This window comes from Delphinapterus leucas, chromosome 15, assembly GCF_059928025.1.
Source record: "Delphinapterus leucas isolate spDelLeu-1000000601 "Yukka" chromosome 15, BTC_Dleu_Yukka2, whole genome shotgun sequence".
Classification (NCBI taxonomy): Eukaryota; Metazoa; Chordata; class Mammalia; order Artiodactyla; family Monodontidae; genus Delphinapterus; species Delphinapterus leucas.
In genome coordinates this window covers 67,621,153-67,639,841 of record NC_143143.1, presented here as the reverse complement: position 1 = coordinate 67,639,841, position 18,689 = coordinate 67,621,153, and the positions used below count along the sequence as shown (strand labels likewise).

Here is an 18,689-nt window from a genome sequence, read left to right as displayed (position 1 = left end):
TGTTCCTGATCTTACAGGAAATGGTTTCAGTTTTTCACCATTGAGAACGATGTTGGCTGTGGGTTTGTCATATAAGGCCTTTATCATGTTGAGGTAGGTTCCCTCTATGCCTGATTTCTGGCGAGTTTTTATCATAAATGGGTGTTGATTTTGTCGAAAGCTTTTTCTGCATCTGTTGAGATGATCATATGGTTTTTACCCTTCAATCTGTTAGTATGGTGTATCACACTGATTGATTTGCATATACTGAAGAATCCTTGCATTCCTGGGATAAACCCCACTTGATCATGGTGTATGATCCTTTTAATGTGCTGTTGGATTCTGTCTGCTAGTATTTTGTTGAGGATGTTTGCATCTATGTTCATCAGTAATACTGGCATGTAGTTTTCTTTTTTTGTGACATCTTTGGTTTTGGTATCAGGGTGATGGTGGCCTCACAGAATGAGTTTGGGAGCGCTCCTCCCTCTGCTATATTTTGGAAGAGTTTGAGAAGGATAGGTGTTAGCTCTTCTCTAAATGTTTGGTAGAATTTGCCTGTGAAGCCATCTGGTCCTGGGCTTTTGTTTGTTGAAAGATTTTTAATCACAGTTTCAATTTCAGTGCTTGTGACTGGTCTGTTTATATTTTCAATTTCTTCCTGGTTCAGTCTTGGAAGGTTGTGCTTTTCTAAGAATTTGTCCATTTCTTCCAGGTTGTCCATTTTATTGGCATACAGTTGCTTGTAGTAATCTCTCATGATCCTTTGTATTTCTGCAGTGTCAGTTGTTACTTCTTTTTCATTTCTAATTCTGTTGATTTGAGTCTTCTCCCTTTTTTTCTTGATGAGTCTGGCAGATGGTTTATCAATTTTGTTTATCTTCTCAAAGAACCAGCTTTTTGTTTTATTGACCTTTGCTATTGTTTCCTTCATTTCTTTTTCATTTATTTCTGATCTGATGTTTATGATTTCTTTCCTTCTGCTAACTTCGGGGTTTATTTTGTTCTTCTTTCTCTAACTGCTTTAGGTGTAAGGTTAGGTTGTTTATTCGAGATTTGTCTTGTTTCTTGAGGTAGGACTGTATTGCTATAAACTTCCCTTTTAGAACTGCTTTTGCTGCATCCCATAGGTTTGGGGTCGTCGTGTTTTCATTGTCATTTGTTTCTAGGTATTTTTTGATTTCCTCTTTGATTTCTTCAGTGATATCTTGGTTATTTAGTAACGTATTGTTTAGCCTCCATGTGTTTGTAGTTTTTACAGTTTTTTTCCTGTAATTGATATCTAGTCTCATAGCATTGTTGTCAGAAAAGATACTTGATACAATTCCAATTTTCTTAAATTTACCAAGCCTTGATTTGTGACCCAAGATATGATCTATCCTGGAGAATGTTCTATGAGCACTTGAGAAGAAAGTGTATTCTGTTGTTTTTCGATGGAATGTCTCCAGCCAAGCTGGAGCCTGCTGGCTGTTGGGTGGAGCTGGGTCTTAGCACTGAGATGGAGATCTCTGGGAGAGCTCTCTCCGACTGATCACATGGGCCAGGAGGTCTCTGGTGGTCCAATGTCCTGGACTTGGCTTTCCCACCTTGGAGGCTCAGGCCTGACACCAGGCCGGAGCACCAAGACCCTGTCAGCCACACGCATGTCTGAAGTAAGGTCCTGGGGCAACACCCCAGCATGCATGGCAGATGTGTAGGATAGGGCAGCAGACCCATTTCAATGTATTTAAAACAATGGGCTTGAGGTATATTTTATATGTAAATAATTTTAAACATTTCCATTAAAAAATAGATTTTGGCTTCCACTCAAAACAGTCTGCTTAACTGTCCATTAAACAGCCTTTCCAGCCCAAAGTAATACTGTTAGTCAACCTACAGCCAGCACCTGGAAAGAGCTTCCACTAGCTTCAAGACGAAAAGAACTAGGCTGAGAAACATAAATCAGTGGTTTATAGATGCCCTGGGCCTTTGAAACCTTTTTCCATCTACTCAGACTCTGAATTTCACATAACTGCAAGTGGGGACAGGGGCATGTGTGTGCATGTATGGAAAAGGGGCTTCTAGTGTTAGTACACTGTATCCAAAGAACTGTGGTCCACTATGTGGCATAGGGAAGATAAGAAGCCTCTAGAAGCAGTACCTACTGGGGATTATAGTTCTGTGTTCAAAAATTAGAAAAATAAGCAGTAAGCTTGGAATGGACTACACCTCAGTCCAGCAGAGCTCTGCTAAATTCATATCTGTTTGATACCAAAAACTGGGGATAAAGAAACAGGGGTTCAGGGGCAGCATGCCGGAGAAAGAGAGCAGTGCATGTGCACAAGAGGAGCAAAAAAGCCAAGAGATAGACAATAGAGCAGCCTGTCCCAAGGCTGCCTTGACCCCTCCCTATCATGATTGAATGTTCACGGCTTCTTGAAGCCCAGTGAGACCACTCTATCATCACACAATAACCCCTCTTTTTCACCTGCATTTGTTTAAGTAAGTTCCTATTCTGTATATCAAAAAAAACCCTGACTAAAATACTAAAATATTTCAGCTCAAGAAGAAAGATAGAGCCTAAAGAGATCAATTAATAGTGAAGGAATAGGAAAAGATTATCCAAGAACTACAAACTCTTAAGGAATATATAACTTTCATGCAACAGAGCATAGAAAAAGATAGGTAGTTTCCTATTTAAGTTACCAAAATATAAATTAGTCAAAAATAGAAACGGAGATAATTTGGGAAAACATTAAAATAGCATTCCATAACCAAGCAGAAGTTTTCTCTAAAGAATGAAGGATGATTCAATAGAACAGTATTCCATAACCAAGCAGAATTTTTCTCTAAACAATGAAGGATGATTCAGTATTGGGGAAAAATTAACATACTATCAATAGGTAAAAGAAGAAAAAACATTTAATTGCTTAAATGGATGCCAAAATATGATTTGAAAATAATTCAGTAGTATTTCTGATTTTACTTATATTTTTAAATTTAAAATTTTTTCATTGCTTAGGAAATCGGGAACAAAGAAAAGAATAACTATCTAATATCAACAACCAATATCCCACTCAAAATTTCACACAACAGAGACATTCCAATGAAAATCAGAATGAAAGAAGGATGCTAAAACAGTATCATTTTAACTCAACAATGTTCTAGAAATTCTGCCTAATGTAGTAAAACACATACAAAAATAATTATAACAACAATGGCAACTTTTCAAGCATTAGATGTACTGTTTTATATACTTTTTCTTCAATACTTATAACAAGATGGATAGTATTATTATCCCCATTGTATAGATTAAAAAGAGACTGAGACTCAGAGAGACTAAACTGCTTGCTCAAGTTCACAAAGAAAAAAGTAGCAGAACATGAACTCATATACAGATCTTACTGCAATTGAAGCACTTATAATTAATTACCACAGATTCCAGTATGAATTACTAGAAAGGAGACATTTATTTGCAGATATGTATTCATTATATCTAGAAATTTAAAAAGAATCAGTGAAATACTCAGAGCATTTTTAAATCCCAAGTATATAAAAAATATACAAAAATAAAATAAGTAAAACATTTTCTTTACAGCAGCAATAGCCACTTACAAGATTTAACAGTAGAAAAAAGTTAGCCTTTCACAACATCAGCAATAAATACATAGGAATAATGGTAAAAAGAAAAAAATTATGCAGATCTCTGCGAAGAAAACTACAAAACACTTCTGCAAGATATTTAAGACTCTAGGGGCTTCCCTGGTGGTGCAGTGGTTAAGAACCCACCTGCAATGTAGGGGACATGGGTTCAATCCCTAGCCCAGGAAGATCCCACATGCTGCGGAGCAACTAAGCCCGTATGCCACAACTACTGAGCCTGCGCTCTAGAGCCTGTGCTCTGCAACAAGAGAAGCCATGTCAATGAGAAGCCTGCACACCGCAATGAAGGGTAGCCCCCACTTGCCTCAACTAGAGAAAGCCCATGCACAGCAACGAAGACCCAACACAACCTAAATAAATTAATTAATTAAATAAGATTCTAAAAAAGAAAAATACCTACTCTTAGAAAAGCAAACACAATATATTAAGATGTCAGCTGAAAAAAAAAAAAAAAAAAGATGTCAGCTGTTCCTAAATATAAATACAAGCTTAATGCAATTCTCATCTTTGGCAGAGTCTGGTTAGATGTTCACTAGCTTCTCTTTTCCTCCTATGTTCTCTTGCAATTAAGTGTGGCATATGTTTGAGTTCCAGCCAATGGAATATGGGTAGCAGTGATTTACATCACAGTTCAGGAGCTGGTCCATGAAAACCTTCCACACAATTTTCCTTGCTCTCTCTCTTTTCCATCTTCTAGCCAGATACAGAGGCGCTGCCTACAAAGTTAAGGCCCTAATAAAGCCACATGTTGAAGATGGCAGAGACTCTGCCAGCCTGGGTCCCTGAACGACTACCTAAGCAGAGCTGCTCCTTACCCAAGACTTTATGAAACATACTGTACTAAGCCACTAAGATTTTCAGGTTCATCTGCTAAAGGAGGACATGTTCCTTACCCTAATTAACACACACTCCAAACCCCAAAAGGTTTTGTGAGGTTCTTCTGTTCACTTGTGTTTTGTAACATGTCAAATGGATTCTAAAATTCATCTAAAATGTTAAACAGGCAAGAAGAGATTTTTAAAAATATTCCAAGAAATGTTTTAGGGAAAAAGATATTAGTCCCACCAAATATCAATAACTATTATAAGGTTAAAATAATTAAAAGTGTTAATCTCCTATAAGAATGAATTAAAAGATCAATGGAATAATATGTGACCCAAAGACAAAATCCATATATATAAAGGAACTTAATGGCACAAAGGAAACAAAGTCAGAAGAAATCATAGGTGAATATCTATCTGATCAAAGAACAAAGGAAGACTTTCTAATCTTAAAGGAAACAGAAAATAATCACAGAAAAAGACAGATTTAAAAAAATAAACTAAAATCACTGAAAGATGAAAAACACACAATACAAACTGAAAAAAACATGATAGAAAATGGTTAAGATCCCTAACTTATCAACAGGTCATACAGAGTAATTTGGAATCACTAATACACAAATAGAAAAATGAGGCTCGTCAAACCAGAAAGAAAAGATATGCAAGGAAAAAGTTTACAAATCAAGATAGTATACAACAGAACCAAAGTTCCACAGAGCACAAGGATGGGGCTAGTAGAGAGAAAGGTAGGAAGCAATGAAATTGAATTGAATAGAATTACTACAAAAAAAGAAAGCATGAAGTATTACTTTTAGCAATTTGTCCCTCTGTGAAATTTTATGGTGTACCCTCCGTGAAATTTTAAACCACGCTACTAGAGGAGAGGTCCTGAGAGCCAGACTGACCATTCAGTGCTGGTCATAGAGAGGAACAAGCTAGTCTCCAGTCCCCACAGAATGTGACAAAGTCCTGGGAGAGAGATCAGCATCCAAGCTGCACCAACAGGCAAGAGAACAAATGCTGCACCTACTGCAGGGAACAAGCCTCTGGAGAGTGTGGCCCAAGAGCAGCTGAGGACAGCCTGACCCTGCTGGGACAGGGAGAGCAGGGGCACATGATGTAGATGTGTGTGTTGTCCAATGTGGCTCCATCTGATGACTGGGCTTAACAGCCACACTGTGAACTCTAACAAGGAGTTATAGCACCGTTCCTGCCCTAAGACAATCACTGAGTAAAGACCACATGAAATACAACAACAACAGTACCTTAACATATGTAAAAAGCGAAACCATGTCTGTGCAACACACTCATTATCCATTTCAGGAGGGATCAGACTGGCATCTTCATCGGGAACTTTAAATGGAGGAAATGAAGGACCATATGTAAAGCGTAGCAATCTAGAAAATAAAAAAAATCATACCAGCAAGTTCATTTTGTAACAGAATGGAAAATACATTCAAACATTAAAATATACTAAGAGAAATATGATAAGAGAAAATAGATGAAACTTGTATTATACCTCACTGAAGTGAATAAAATAAATGAAAACCCTTGTTTATAAAATAGATAAACTGGAAGAGGATTTCCAGTTTTGTAAAGGATTTTTTAAAACATGTATTTCTATTTTTAAATAATTAATGTTATTTATAATTTAGTTCATATATTTTTAAGTTATATAATTTATAAATTTATTTTATTTACTTATAAAACGTCTTTATCATTTTATAAATTTATGTATTTAACTGTAATTTTATTTTACTTATATGATTTTATTATAATTATCAAATAAGTGATTTTATAAATTAAATATTATATCTCATATAAAATTTATAATACATCTTGTATATAACATTATAATATGTATAACATGTAACATACAATGGTGTATATAATGTATACATAATATACTTTTATAATATATACTATAACATAAATTACAAATCAAATATTACTTTATAAAATTAAAAATTACCTAAAAGTTTACTTTAAAATTGCAAATAACAAATCATATAATAATACACAATTATGCTTATGTTGATTACATAATTAGTCATGTAATATAAATAATAAATTCTTTAAATTATTTTTAAAAGATTCATCGCACTGCAAATGCCTTCAACACAACTAAGCTATAATCTATTCATAATAACTGCTATATAACTTTAAATGAAGTTTAGAATTTATGGTGTGTGTGCCATAAAATGAATTTGACAATTCAATTACTTAACTAAATAGTAATATTCCAAATGTATTAAAACTGTTCAAAGCCCCTTGACCCAATTATTAACCTATTATAATTAGAATAGATTATAATCTATTATATTATAGCTATGTAATCTAAAGATTATGTCTTAATAAAATAACCAGAATATACACAAAGACTATGTATAAAGTACTCACATATCAACAATATTTTTAAAACACAGGGAAAAACTTAAATATCAAAACAGCAGGGAAATTATTAAATGAATTATAATTCCATTTATAAAATGAAAAACTATAAAGCCATTAAAAAATGATCTTGAGATCTATTTAAGAAGAAAAAAGGTACATGTAATTACTGGGACAAGAATCAGACAACAAATAAAAAAAGCAGATAATACTATATCAAATAATCTCAAATTTATTTTTTAAAAAAGAGAAAACAGGAAAAATACATTCAAACTTTGGTTATTTGTAAGTGATGGATATTTCCCCCTACATCTTCCAAGTTTTCTATTATAAGCATGTATTGCTTTTATAATCAAGATAAAATGATATATTATTTAAAAATAGATTCATAATATTGACATTCACAAAGATATACCAGAATCAACAGAATATTCCAAACCTTCATCTTAGTTTAAACGATGATAAAGAGATAAACATTTACTAACTCTCAAAATGACCAGTCTACCTTCTAATACATGATACCACCTACGAATGATCTGTTCTCACCTCCACCACTACCCCACCCCCAATCAAATCTGAATCAGATCAAGTCTCTAGATCTAACCACCAGTCGACAGGAAATACAGGGGACAGAGGAACATGCTAATTAACACAACTAAGACATAATCAGAAAAATCCAAAATGTGAAGCATTCTATAAGACAAACAATCCAGTTCAACAAAAAAACTGCAAGGAAATAAAAATGAGAGAACAGTAACCTACAGTTTAAAATAGGCTTAAGAAACATGTCAACTAAATACAATGTCCAAACCTTGTTTGTGTTCTGATTCAACGGAATCAACTATAAAAAAAATTGAGACGTTCAGGGACATCTGAACACTCAACAGCTAACCAATATTAACAAACTATTAACATTTTGTTTAGGTGTGATAAATGGTATTGTGATTATGTTTAAAAAAGAATGCTCAGGGCTTCCCTGGTGGCGCAGTGGTTAAGAATCCGCCTGCCAATGCAGGGGACAAGGGTTCGAGCCCTGGTCCGGGAAGATCCCACATGCCACGGAGCAACTAACCCCGTGCGCCACAACTACTGAGCCTGTGCTCTAGAGCCCGCGTGCCACGAGCCCTTGCTCCGCAACAAGAGAAGCCACCGCAATGAGAAGCCTGTGCACCTCATCGAAGAGTGGCTCCCACTCGCTGCAACTAGAGAAAGCCTGCACGCAGCAACGAAGACCCAACACAGCCAAAAATAAATAAGTAAATAAGTTAAAAAAAAAAAGAATGCTCAACTTTTAGAGTCATATTAAAAGAAATGAAAAAAACAAGTCTGAAAAAAATGAAGCCTAACAGTTTACTCACAGAACAGTGATAGCATTATATATAAATGGTTAAAAAAAAAAAAAAAAAAAAGTTAAATTATTATAATAAAACACTGCCCACTTTGGTTACACAGGAGAACATTATAGTATGGTCCTATTTCTGTAAAATTATGTATAAACATATATAATAAGACTTCTGGTGAACTTAACTCTTTCTGTTATACCTTTCTTTGGTTTGTTTTTTAAAAATAATGATCATGAATATTTTAATAATCAGAATAAGAGTGGGATTTTGGGGGTGGGAGTGGTAGGGCTCAGAATTTATCTGCCTCTCCAAAACCTGCTTAATCTAAAATGTTTTAGATTAGACAGGCACTAGCCAAACTGACACATCTATTTTTAAAAAGTGGTTTGATTCTCTATCTAAAGTACAGTAATGAGAGACACAGAATAGAGACTTTTTACCATGTACTGTGTGAATCCCAGAAAGACACAGAACTAGGGGAAAGCTACCCAAGGTCAGACGGATGAAGGAAGGCAAGTGGATGATGATAACTTACCTTGAAGTGAGCGCACAGATGACCTTGCTCCACTGCTCCACCACTGCCGGGTGGTGCCTCCAGTTAGCCACCATCTCCTTGGCTGTTTTCCAGTAAGGAGGTGTTGGGAAGCACCGAGTACAAGCTAGTAACCAAACCTCAAAGAGAACACCAATCAACTTCTCTGCTAGATTCTCAGCAATGCCACCTTACCAACAAAAAGAAAACATCTTTGGCATACTTATTTGTAAAGCAGAATCTTTAACTCACTGACTTGGGAGAACTGGTCAAAAAATTAAAATAACTGCAATGTTAAGTTTTGACTTTCAAATAATCACTTAACAGAGAGAACAAAAAACTATTCTTAGAAGCTCCTATGAAGGAAATCATGGATATATCAACCCATTATCACTTTGAAAGTTTTCAAGTGGCCCTGCTCGGTTCGTATTGCAGATCTTAATCTTCCAGCAGTGGGACAAGGAGTACAGAGGGAAGAAAGGAAAGGATGAGTGTCTATAATGAACGACTGCTATGAGTCAGTTTCTGTGCACACAGCTCATACACATTAATTCTGCAGGATAGGTATTTATAATCTCTTACCAATTATCGATTATACCCATTTTGAAGATGAGAAAACAGGTTCAGGAAATTTTAGTAACTTGCCCAAGTTCACACAGCCAATAAGTAAAGGAATCAGAACAAATACCCAAGACTTTTTACCTCTAAACTTTGCTATAAAATGCTTCAGGTGTTTGAAAGCGACCCTTCAAGGGAGAGGGAGACAAAGAAGGGAGCCGAAGGACTGGTACTGGGCAGGACAGAGCCTCAACCATGAAAACAGAGCGGCTCCTCTGTTCCAAGCCCTGGAACTAGGAAGAACAGCAGTGGTCTGTACTCTGCATAGCTCCAAAAGACAAACTTGGGGCGAGAAGGAAAAGTTCTAAGGATTCCTATTTCAAATGGGCAAAGATGAAGTTTCAACAATAATAAGCCCCAGAAGTGGATGGATTGCCTGCCTTATGGTGCTGAAATCCCTGCCATGGGGAGTGTGTAGCAGAGAGACACACTGTCTGTGTCTGGCCAGCTATCATCAATACCAGACAGGGTATTCCTATTATGGGGTCCCTTGCAACACTAAAATTGTAGGGTTTTTTTAAGATATCTTCCTGGACACTGCATTTGTGTGAGAGCACAAGCACACTCACATGTGTTAGCAAAGGGACTACACAGTTGAATAAGCAATAAGGGAACTTGGAACTAGAATATCAACTTATTGTCTGTGTATACTGTGCATACAAAGCAGGATGTCTAAAATACACTCTAAAATCTTATAAAATTGGAGGCTTTTTAATGGCTAGGCAATGAATGACATACTGTCATACTTCCAAACAGAACACTTTAAGATTCTGTAGGGTTCATCTGCTAAACAAAATATCTTCTAGCTATCAAGTTTTCAGAGTCTACGTGGATAACTACTTTGGAATCAGGTACATGAGTTGTTTCATATATAGGCTCTATCCTAATATACTGAACAAGCTACTGTTACTGTCATTATCAAACATGCACTAATTCACTGAGCCCCTCACTATATTAGCAAAATCATCACCGAAGGTAACATAACTTTCCATTGTGCCTTTGAGGGTTTTCCATTCTAAGAACTGTTCATCTTGGTTTGTCAACTGTAGTGCCAAAATTTAAATCCCCACAGAGTCTACTACTCATTGAGTCTAAAAGTAAACAGCATTTGGAGCTCAGAAATAAATTAGAAAAAAAATTAACAAACCTTGAACAGTTGGTGGTGCTAAAAGTATGTCATTAATCTGCAGAAGAAACAACAGTAAGACTTCCCAGGTTTCTCGGGCCATAATGGATGACTCACGGGCCAGTTTCTGAATGGCTCTCAGGACCTGTAAGCATAGTCGGATCTGACTGGAGCCCTGTTCCTGTCTGAAGAAGACAGACAGACATCACTGACAAGCCTTGAGGAGAGAATGCAACAGTTAAGGACAGGCGACTTTTGGACACAGCAAGCAATGATCCAATGATACTCCCTAACAGCATCAGCAGACAGAATTAGGTGCACCCTCTTCAGTTCAAAGCTACTTCCTCGTCATACAGTTTGGCCCTCTGGGATCTCAGCCTACCACTCTTAAAAAGCCTGAAGAGCTCCTGGGGAGATAGAGGATAATAGAAAGTAAACTTCACCTCTAGATTTTCTAAGTGTGAAATGTGCCTGGCGCATACAACAGATACTCAATAGGTTTCTGCTGAATGAATGAGTAAATACCCACAGCCACTTCCGCTGCTCACACAGCAGAATGGCCTTTGTATTCTTTTAAACACACATTTACAAGAATTCTGCACGTGATTTCATAGTGCTTACAAGTCCCTCTGAAGCTAATGTCTGCTACAGAAGAGCCTACAGAATGGAATATCCTAACAGATCCCCAAAACTGACGAGATATAGAGGCAATTGCCTCAGAAATGAGCACCTGCTACTGCTGCTCTACAAAAAAAAAGGCAACATAACCCAAGATGGGGGCTCCAAAGGTACCCAAGATACTCCCGAAGAACAGTTTTATAACGCTTTTTAGTCCACAGGACCATTTTTCTCCAACAGAATTAGATCAATATCAGGTCCAAGCTCCAGCCCTTATCCCCACTGTCCAAAGTGGATCACCTTGAGAATTTCAAGAATCGTAGTAAACCCACTGCACCAGCAAATGCTGAACTGCCCTCCAGAGTTCTCATGTGAAACCCAAGACAAGTAACTAATACTACTGAAATAAATCTTGAGGCCAAGTTTCTATATATTACGACTCATGTTACAAATTCATAAAACATGTCTGAATGAGAGTAGGGAATCGCAGAGCTGCCTCAAGAAATCCAGAAATTGAAGTGAGTGCCCTTAGAACTCCCATCACAACCTTAGAATAAAGATTCTCAGATTCTGGGCCATGACCCAGAAAACCAGAAACTTACACTGGAGTTGCAAAAAAATGACAACCTTAAGTTTTCCCTAAAGAAGTCAGATCTAAAGTAAAATGATGAGACATTCACTTAGGAAAAGCCAAGAGTCCCCAAGAGCAGGAAGATGTCCCATGTTCAGTTTGATGTGAATCCAGTCCATGGGAAGCCATGAGGCTCAAGCTTGTGTCTGTTGCTCTGGCTACTAAAGAGTAAGAAATACATAACAGCCCCAAACCTCATGTAGCCATGTAAGAGGGAACCCAGAATAAGAAATAAAAATACCACTAGCAGTCCTGGGGGTGACACTCTTGCAAGATGGCAATGACATTAGAAGCCTCCCAAATGGTAACCCAGGCCTACCCACCCCTTCTAGGTACCACCTGCCCAGTGGCAGAAAAGGAAACATCTGCTCCTTAGGTACTGTAGCCTCACTCAGACAGCCTAAATTTAAGAGCAGTGTCCAAGTTTCTACAGCTAAGAGAAACAAGGTAATCTTTACTGAAAAATAAACAGAAAGGTCTAAACACCAAAAATATTCCTTTCCCCTTAATATTTTCAAAAGCAACTTGTGAACTTCAGAAAACTGTTCTAGAACATGGGGTGGTGAATTATGTATGGCCAATGGGTCAAATCTGGCCTGCTATCTGTTTTTGTAAATAAAGTTTTATTGGAACACAACCATGCTCATTTATTTATATATCATCTATGGCTGCTTCCCTACACCAGCAGAGTTGAATAGTTGTGACAGACACCGTATGGCCCACAAAGGCTAAAATATTTACTACATGACTCTTCACAAAAAGTTTGCCAACCACTGCTTTAGAAGAACGTCACATTTTCTAAAGAAGTTTATTTGAGCAATGAAGACACTAATCAATTTTAAACGATGGGTCACTCTTCACTCAATTATGAAAAAAAAAAAAAAACTGATAGGCAAAAAGAGAAAGGCTACATCCACTCTGACATAATCTCTAGCAAAGTAGTAGAGGCTGTTTCCTCTATTCTGAGTGTTAGTTTTCATAAAAACAACTATCTAAGTAAACTTGATGACAATTTTATGAACTATCTGAATAAAAAAAAAAAATGAAACTTCCAGTAATAGGAGATGAGATCATAACTCCCAATATTTAGCACTGAAAATATTCAGCTCCCTAAGACATTACTGGCCATGAGAACTCTAATACTCAGTTCAGCACCCACTCAGAAGTATGCACACACACACACTTTTGAGAAAATAAGCTAACTACCAAACAGTAAGATGAACAATTTATAAGGTAGTCATGTTTCTCAAAAGAGAAAAGCCAAAGCAAAAGCCTAATTAACTCAAATGTCATTGATTTTTCTCATCAATACAAACTGAGCACTGAGAGTTGGTAAGAGTACAAAGAGGAAAGAAACACAGTGACAGTACTATCCATGAGACTGTCCCACGCACTAAGAAAAAACCTAGTAAATTAGTCTCCTAAATGGGATGACAAGAAAGCATTAAAAGTATTATATCATTTTAGAAGAACCTGCTTAGCCACAAACAATATGTCACTTACTTCCCATCATTTCCTGTTATAATTCTATTTGAAATCAATAAATATAAGCAACCAGCATCTTATTCACCCTAATGTAATACCAGTACTGCTCTAGGTACTGTGGAAGTCCAAACTATATACAACCTAGTTCCTACCCTCAAGTTGGTTAGATGGGGAAATGAGACATACACATTTTAAAAGATAAGCAATAAAACTGGAGAGATACAAGAAGTACACAGGCTCAAAGAAGGTGTGATCACTATGGGCCTGGATGATCAGGTAAGGCTGAATTTAAGATGAACCATCAAGAGAGAGATGTGGACAACTAGGACACATCTAGGACAGGGAGAGGAGGATGAGGATGGAAAAAGAGTAGGTAATGATGGAGAAGATCTTTAAGGAGTCTTGGGAGAATGTTTCATTTATGAGTCTGACCAAAGAGCAGGGCTCACGCAGAATTACCAGCAGCTAATCTGGTTAGGGGCCAGATTACAGCAGGCATTTCACACAAGATAAGGAGTTTACAGGCATACCTCACTGTATTGCACTTCATTCTGTTGCACTTCACAGATATTGCAGTTTTTTTACAAACTGAAGACTTGTGGCAATCCTGCATTGATTGAGCAAGTCTATCGGCACCATTTTTCCAACTGCATTTGCTCACTTTGTGTCTCTGTGGCACATTTTGGTAATTCTCGCAATATTTTCATTATTATATCTGTTATGGTGATTGTAATTGTTTTGGGGCACTACAAACCACGCCCATATAAGACAGGGAACTTAACTGATAAATGTTGTGTGTGTTCTGACTGCTCCACCGACCGACTGGCCATTTTCCTGCTCTCTCTCTCCCCTCAGGCCTCCCTATTCCCTGAGAGATAGCAATATTAAAATTAGGCCATTTAATAACCCTACAATGGCCTCTAAGTGTTCAAGTGAAAGGAAGAATCATGTCTCTCACTTTAAATCAAAAGCTAGAAACAACAAGGACCTACCTTATAGCACAGGGAACCATATTCAGTACCCTGTAATAACCTATAATGGAAAAGAATCTGAAAAAGAATATACATATATATGTGTGTGTTTATATATGTATGCGTGTGTACATATATATATATACAAAAAACTGAATCACTGCTGTACGCCAGAATCTAACACAACATTGTAAAAAGGCAGAAATGATTAAGCTTAGTGAGGAAGGCAAGGCAAAACCCAAGACAGGCTGGAAGCTAGGCCTCTTGCACCGATTAGCCAAATTGTGAATGCAAACGAAAAGTTCTTGAAGGAAATCAAAAGTGCTACTCCAGTGAACACACAAATGATACGAAGAGAAACAGGCTTACTACTGATATGAAGAAAGTTTTAGTGTTTGGATAGAAGATCAAAGCAGCCACAACACTGCCTTAAGCCAAAACCTAATCCAGAGCAAGCCCCTAACTCTCTTCAGTTCTATGAAGGCTGAGAGCAGTGAGGAAGCTGCAGAAGGAAAGTCTGAAGCCAGCAGAGGCTGGTTCATGAAGTTTAAGGAAATGTCTCCATTTAAAAGAAAAAAAAAAGTGCAAGATGAAGCGGCAACTGCTAATGTAAAAGCTGTAGCAAGTTATCCAGAAGATCTAGCCAAGATAATTAGAGTGGCCACACTAAACAACAGATTTTCAATAGAGACAAAACAGCCTACAGCCTTCTATTGGAAGAAGATGCCATCTAGGACTTTCATAGCTAGAGAGAAGTCAACTCCTGGCTTCAAAGCTTCAAAGGTCAAGCTGACTCTCTGGTTAGGGGCTAATGCAGCTGGTGACTTCAAGTTGAAGCCAATGCTCATTCACCATTCTGAAAATCCTAGGGCCCCTAAAAATTATGCTAAATCTACTCTGCCTGTGCCATATAAATGAAATAAAGCCTGGATGCCAGCACATCTGTTTACAACATTTTAAGCCCACTGGTGAGACCTACTGCTCAGAAGAAAAGATGCCTTTCAAAATATTACTGCTCATTAACAATGCACCTGGGTCATCCAAGAGCTCTAATGGATGTGGACAAAGAATGTCACCTGCCATTTCAGTAAACAAACAATATTGTGGCCATAAAGCCATCAGCCACTGCAGCTGCCCCCCCACCCCCATGGTGCACCCTGAGGGGACTTCAGGACAGACAGAAAGAAAATAGTGGCCCTAGGTAGTTAAGATGCATACCAAAGGAATAATTTCAATGAGCCCAAACTCTTGCAGCTTCCCATACACAGAAAGGCACTAAAATCATTAACTTGAGATGTCTGTTTTTTTTTTTTTTTTTTGAGATGTCTGTTTTTTGATTAGCAGTAATCTTTTGATGTTCCACTACACAGTTTTGTTTTTTTCCCAGCAAAACTCCTATACATCCTCGCTCCTCCCTTACCTCTCTGGAAGAGCCCCTCAGAACTGAGAAACAGTATCCGGACTATAGTCTTCAGTAAGTCCGCCGAATAAAACATAATTCTCAACTTTTCGACTGTGCATTTTTTTCAGTCAACACTGAGATGTACAACAAGATTAATGTTTGCCTGCTAACCCAAAATCCATTCTGCTGCCCACGGATCAAGGAGCAATTCCGACTTTCAAGTTTTATTATTTAAGAAATACATTTCTTAAGACTATAGCTGCCACAGACAGCGATTCCTCTGATGGATCTGGGCAAAGGAAATTGAAAACCCTCTGGCAAGGATTCACCATTCTAAATGGCATTAAGAATATTTATGTCACGGGAAGAGATCAAAACATCAATATTAATAAGAGTCTGGAAGAAGCTGATTTCAACCCTCACGGATGACTTTGAGGGGCTCAAGACTTCAGTGGTGGAAGTAAATGCAGATGTGGCAGAAATAATAAGAGAACTAAAATCAGAAGTGGAGCGCGAAGACGTGACTGAATTGCTGCAATCTCATAATAAAACTTTAATGGAAGAGGAGTTGCTTTTATGGATGAGCAGAGAAAGTGGTTTCCTGAGATGGAATCTACTCCCGGTGAAGATGCTGTGAAAATTACTGAAATGACAACAAAGAATTTAGAATATTACATAAACTTAGTTGATAAAGCGGCAGCAGGGTCTGAGAGGATTAACTCCAATTTTGAAAGAACTACTGTAGGTAAAATGCTATCAAACAACATTGCATGCTACAGACAAATCGTTCATGAACTGAAGAGTAAATCAATGTGGCAGACTTCACTGCTGTCTTATTTTAACACATCACCACAGCCACCCAAGCTTCAGCAACCACCACCCTGATCAGTCAGCAGCCATCGCACTGAGGCAGAACCCTCCGCCAGCAAAAAGATTTCAGTTCACTAAAGGCTCAGGTGGTTAGCATTTTTCAGCAATGCTAGTATTTTTTAATCAAGATAGGTAATTGTTTTTTTAGACATAATGCTATTGCATATTTACAGACTACAGTATAGTATAAAAACTTTTACGCACTGGGAAACCAAAAAATTCATGTGACTTGCTTTATTTCAATGATCGCTTTATTGTGGTGGTCTGCAACCAAACCTGCAATATCTTGAGGTATGTTTGTACAACTGATCCTATAGACCAGAGCTCTTAATGGAGATTCCTCTTTTTTAATTCAGATTTTTCCAAAGTAATCTTCCTTCTAAATTTAAAAAGTTAAAATTTACAGGGCTGGTTTTTGGCTGATTCAAAGTCCTCATCATCTGACGATGAAAAGCCCTAACCAGAACTTTTCCAAAAGGAGGGAAGCCCACTTGCCCCTTCCACAGACATAAAAAACAGCCGAAAACAGATTTTTCTCAAAGGAAATCCCTACAAATAGGTAGGTAACTAATGCTCTCTTCTCCATTATTTTCTATATTTCCAAAATCCTTTATAGTGACATATAATTCTTTTAGAATGGGAAAAAAATGTTTTAGGCACAAGTAAGGCAATCTTACATTACAATATTTAAGGTCTCTGCCGCAGAGATAGGGGAAAAACTCAATAACAAACTGTCAAGAGTATTCTTTTGGTCTACTACAAATGTGCCTATAATTTCAAATCTGCTTACTTCAATGTCTTCATTCTCTCATAAGAAAGATTCATTTTAAGGTAGATGGCTTAGTCGCCATTAGCTTAAGTGGAGACAAGAATTATGTTAGGCAAAAGTATGGGTTTTTTTGACTGGAAGGGAAAGGGGTCACAGTATTTTAACATCTAATAGCTATCAGATCTTAGAAGCAAAGCCAAAAGCCGTTAAAATGAACACACACTTGTTAAAGAGTCCTAGTAAACATTATATAAGCCCATCTCTCTCATTCATATTAACACACTCTTTAACTGAACAAGTAATGAAAGTTACTGTTCAAAGGTCTAACAATGAAATCAGTTCCTATAATATAAAAAAGTAACATTGATGAGTAGTTTATTATGATCCTAATAACAGGCCAGATAGACTAGTATAGCTTACCTTGGTACAAAAAGATTCTGCAGGTGTTTTAGTATACTTTGAACATATAGATTAGGCTCTTTAATAACTGGCAATGGAATAGAATCTTTCGGCAACACTAAAGCCATAATCCAGTCAGTATATACATCAACACAATATTTTACAGTCTCTCCGTCCAATGGAAGGGTCAGTCCATAGCAAATTACTTCCATGGTCCATTTTACCTAAACAAAAGAAAATATACATATAGAATTATTACACATTCCTATCTGTATATCAGTAGATTGATTTAAAATGTTAACCTCTTATTGTCAAAAACCTCTCAACTGAAGTATATTCATCTCAACATACATCAGATTAATTCTACAGAATGTACTTTCCATGTATAAGACATAATCAGGGGGCTTCCCTGGTGGTGCAGTGGTTGAGAGTCTGCCTGCCGATGCAGGGGACACGGGTTTGTGCCCCGGTCCGGGAAGATCCCACGTGCTGCGGAGTGGCTGGGCCCGTGAGCCATGGCCGCTGAGCCTGCGCGTCCGGAGCCTGTGCTCCGCAACGGGAGAGGCCACAACAGTGAGCGGCCCGCGTACCGCAAAAAAAAAAAAAAAAGACATAGACAACGTTTCCTAAGCAAAAGATTTAAGAAGAAAATAAATTAGTTATTTCTAATTAAGCCTATGTTGGCTTTCACTCCTTAAATATTATTATTGTTTGCTCTGTAAAATAAAAACTACAGGTCATCTTGATTTTCCATAGAGATGGGAGGCACAGAAATAGAAAATTTTAGATATTTTTCTCCACTTAATTTGCATGCAGGTATGTGTGTCATTTAGGAAATCACTTACATAAATTTAATTATATTCCATTTCCAGATTATGCAACTTTAACAAACAACAAGAAGGAAGATGAACTGCCCAACTCTTATTTTGTGACTATTTTCATTGGCAAAGAAAACAATATTTTAAATGGAAGGCCAAGAACAAACAGAGGTCAGAAGGGACTGAAGCTGGGTAAGATCTTAAAAAGGCACTTGGCTGCACTAAACGAGTTCCAGCCTCCTGACCTGTCTGAATCACAGGGGCCGAGAGAAGGTGC

At 37.3% G+C, this 18,689-nt stretch overlaps 1 protein-coding gene across 14 annotated transcripts in view; it reads right to left on the bottom strand.

The window, feature by feature from the left end:
- RALGAPB (Ral GTPase activating protein non-catalytic subunit beta) overlaps nucleotides 1-18,689 on the bottom strand; it is a 101,751-nt gene that overhangs the window by 60,407 nt on the left and 22,655 nt on the right. For 9 of the 14 annotated variants that reach the window (XM_022592422.3, XM_089896865.1, XM_089896867.1 and 6 more), the window contains 4 exons: nucleotides 17,616-17,818; nucleotides 10,471-10,634; nucleotides 8,709-8,895; nucleotides 5,705-5,836 (listed from right to left, as the gene is read on the bottom strand). In XM_022592422.3, the coding sequence (XP_022448130.2) occupies nucleotides 5,705-5,836; nucleotides 8,709-8,895; nucleotides 10,471-10,634; nucleotides 17,616-17,818 (686 nt within the window). Of the gene's footprint in view, nucleotides 1-5,704; nucleotides 5,837-8,708; nucleotides 8,896-10,470; nucleotides 16,806-17,615; nucleotides 17,819-18,689 lie in introns of those variants that run through there. The other 5 variants (XM_089896872.1, XM_089896871.1, XM_089896870.1 and 2 more) reach the window with 5 other exon arrangements.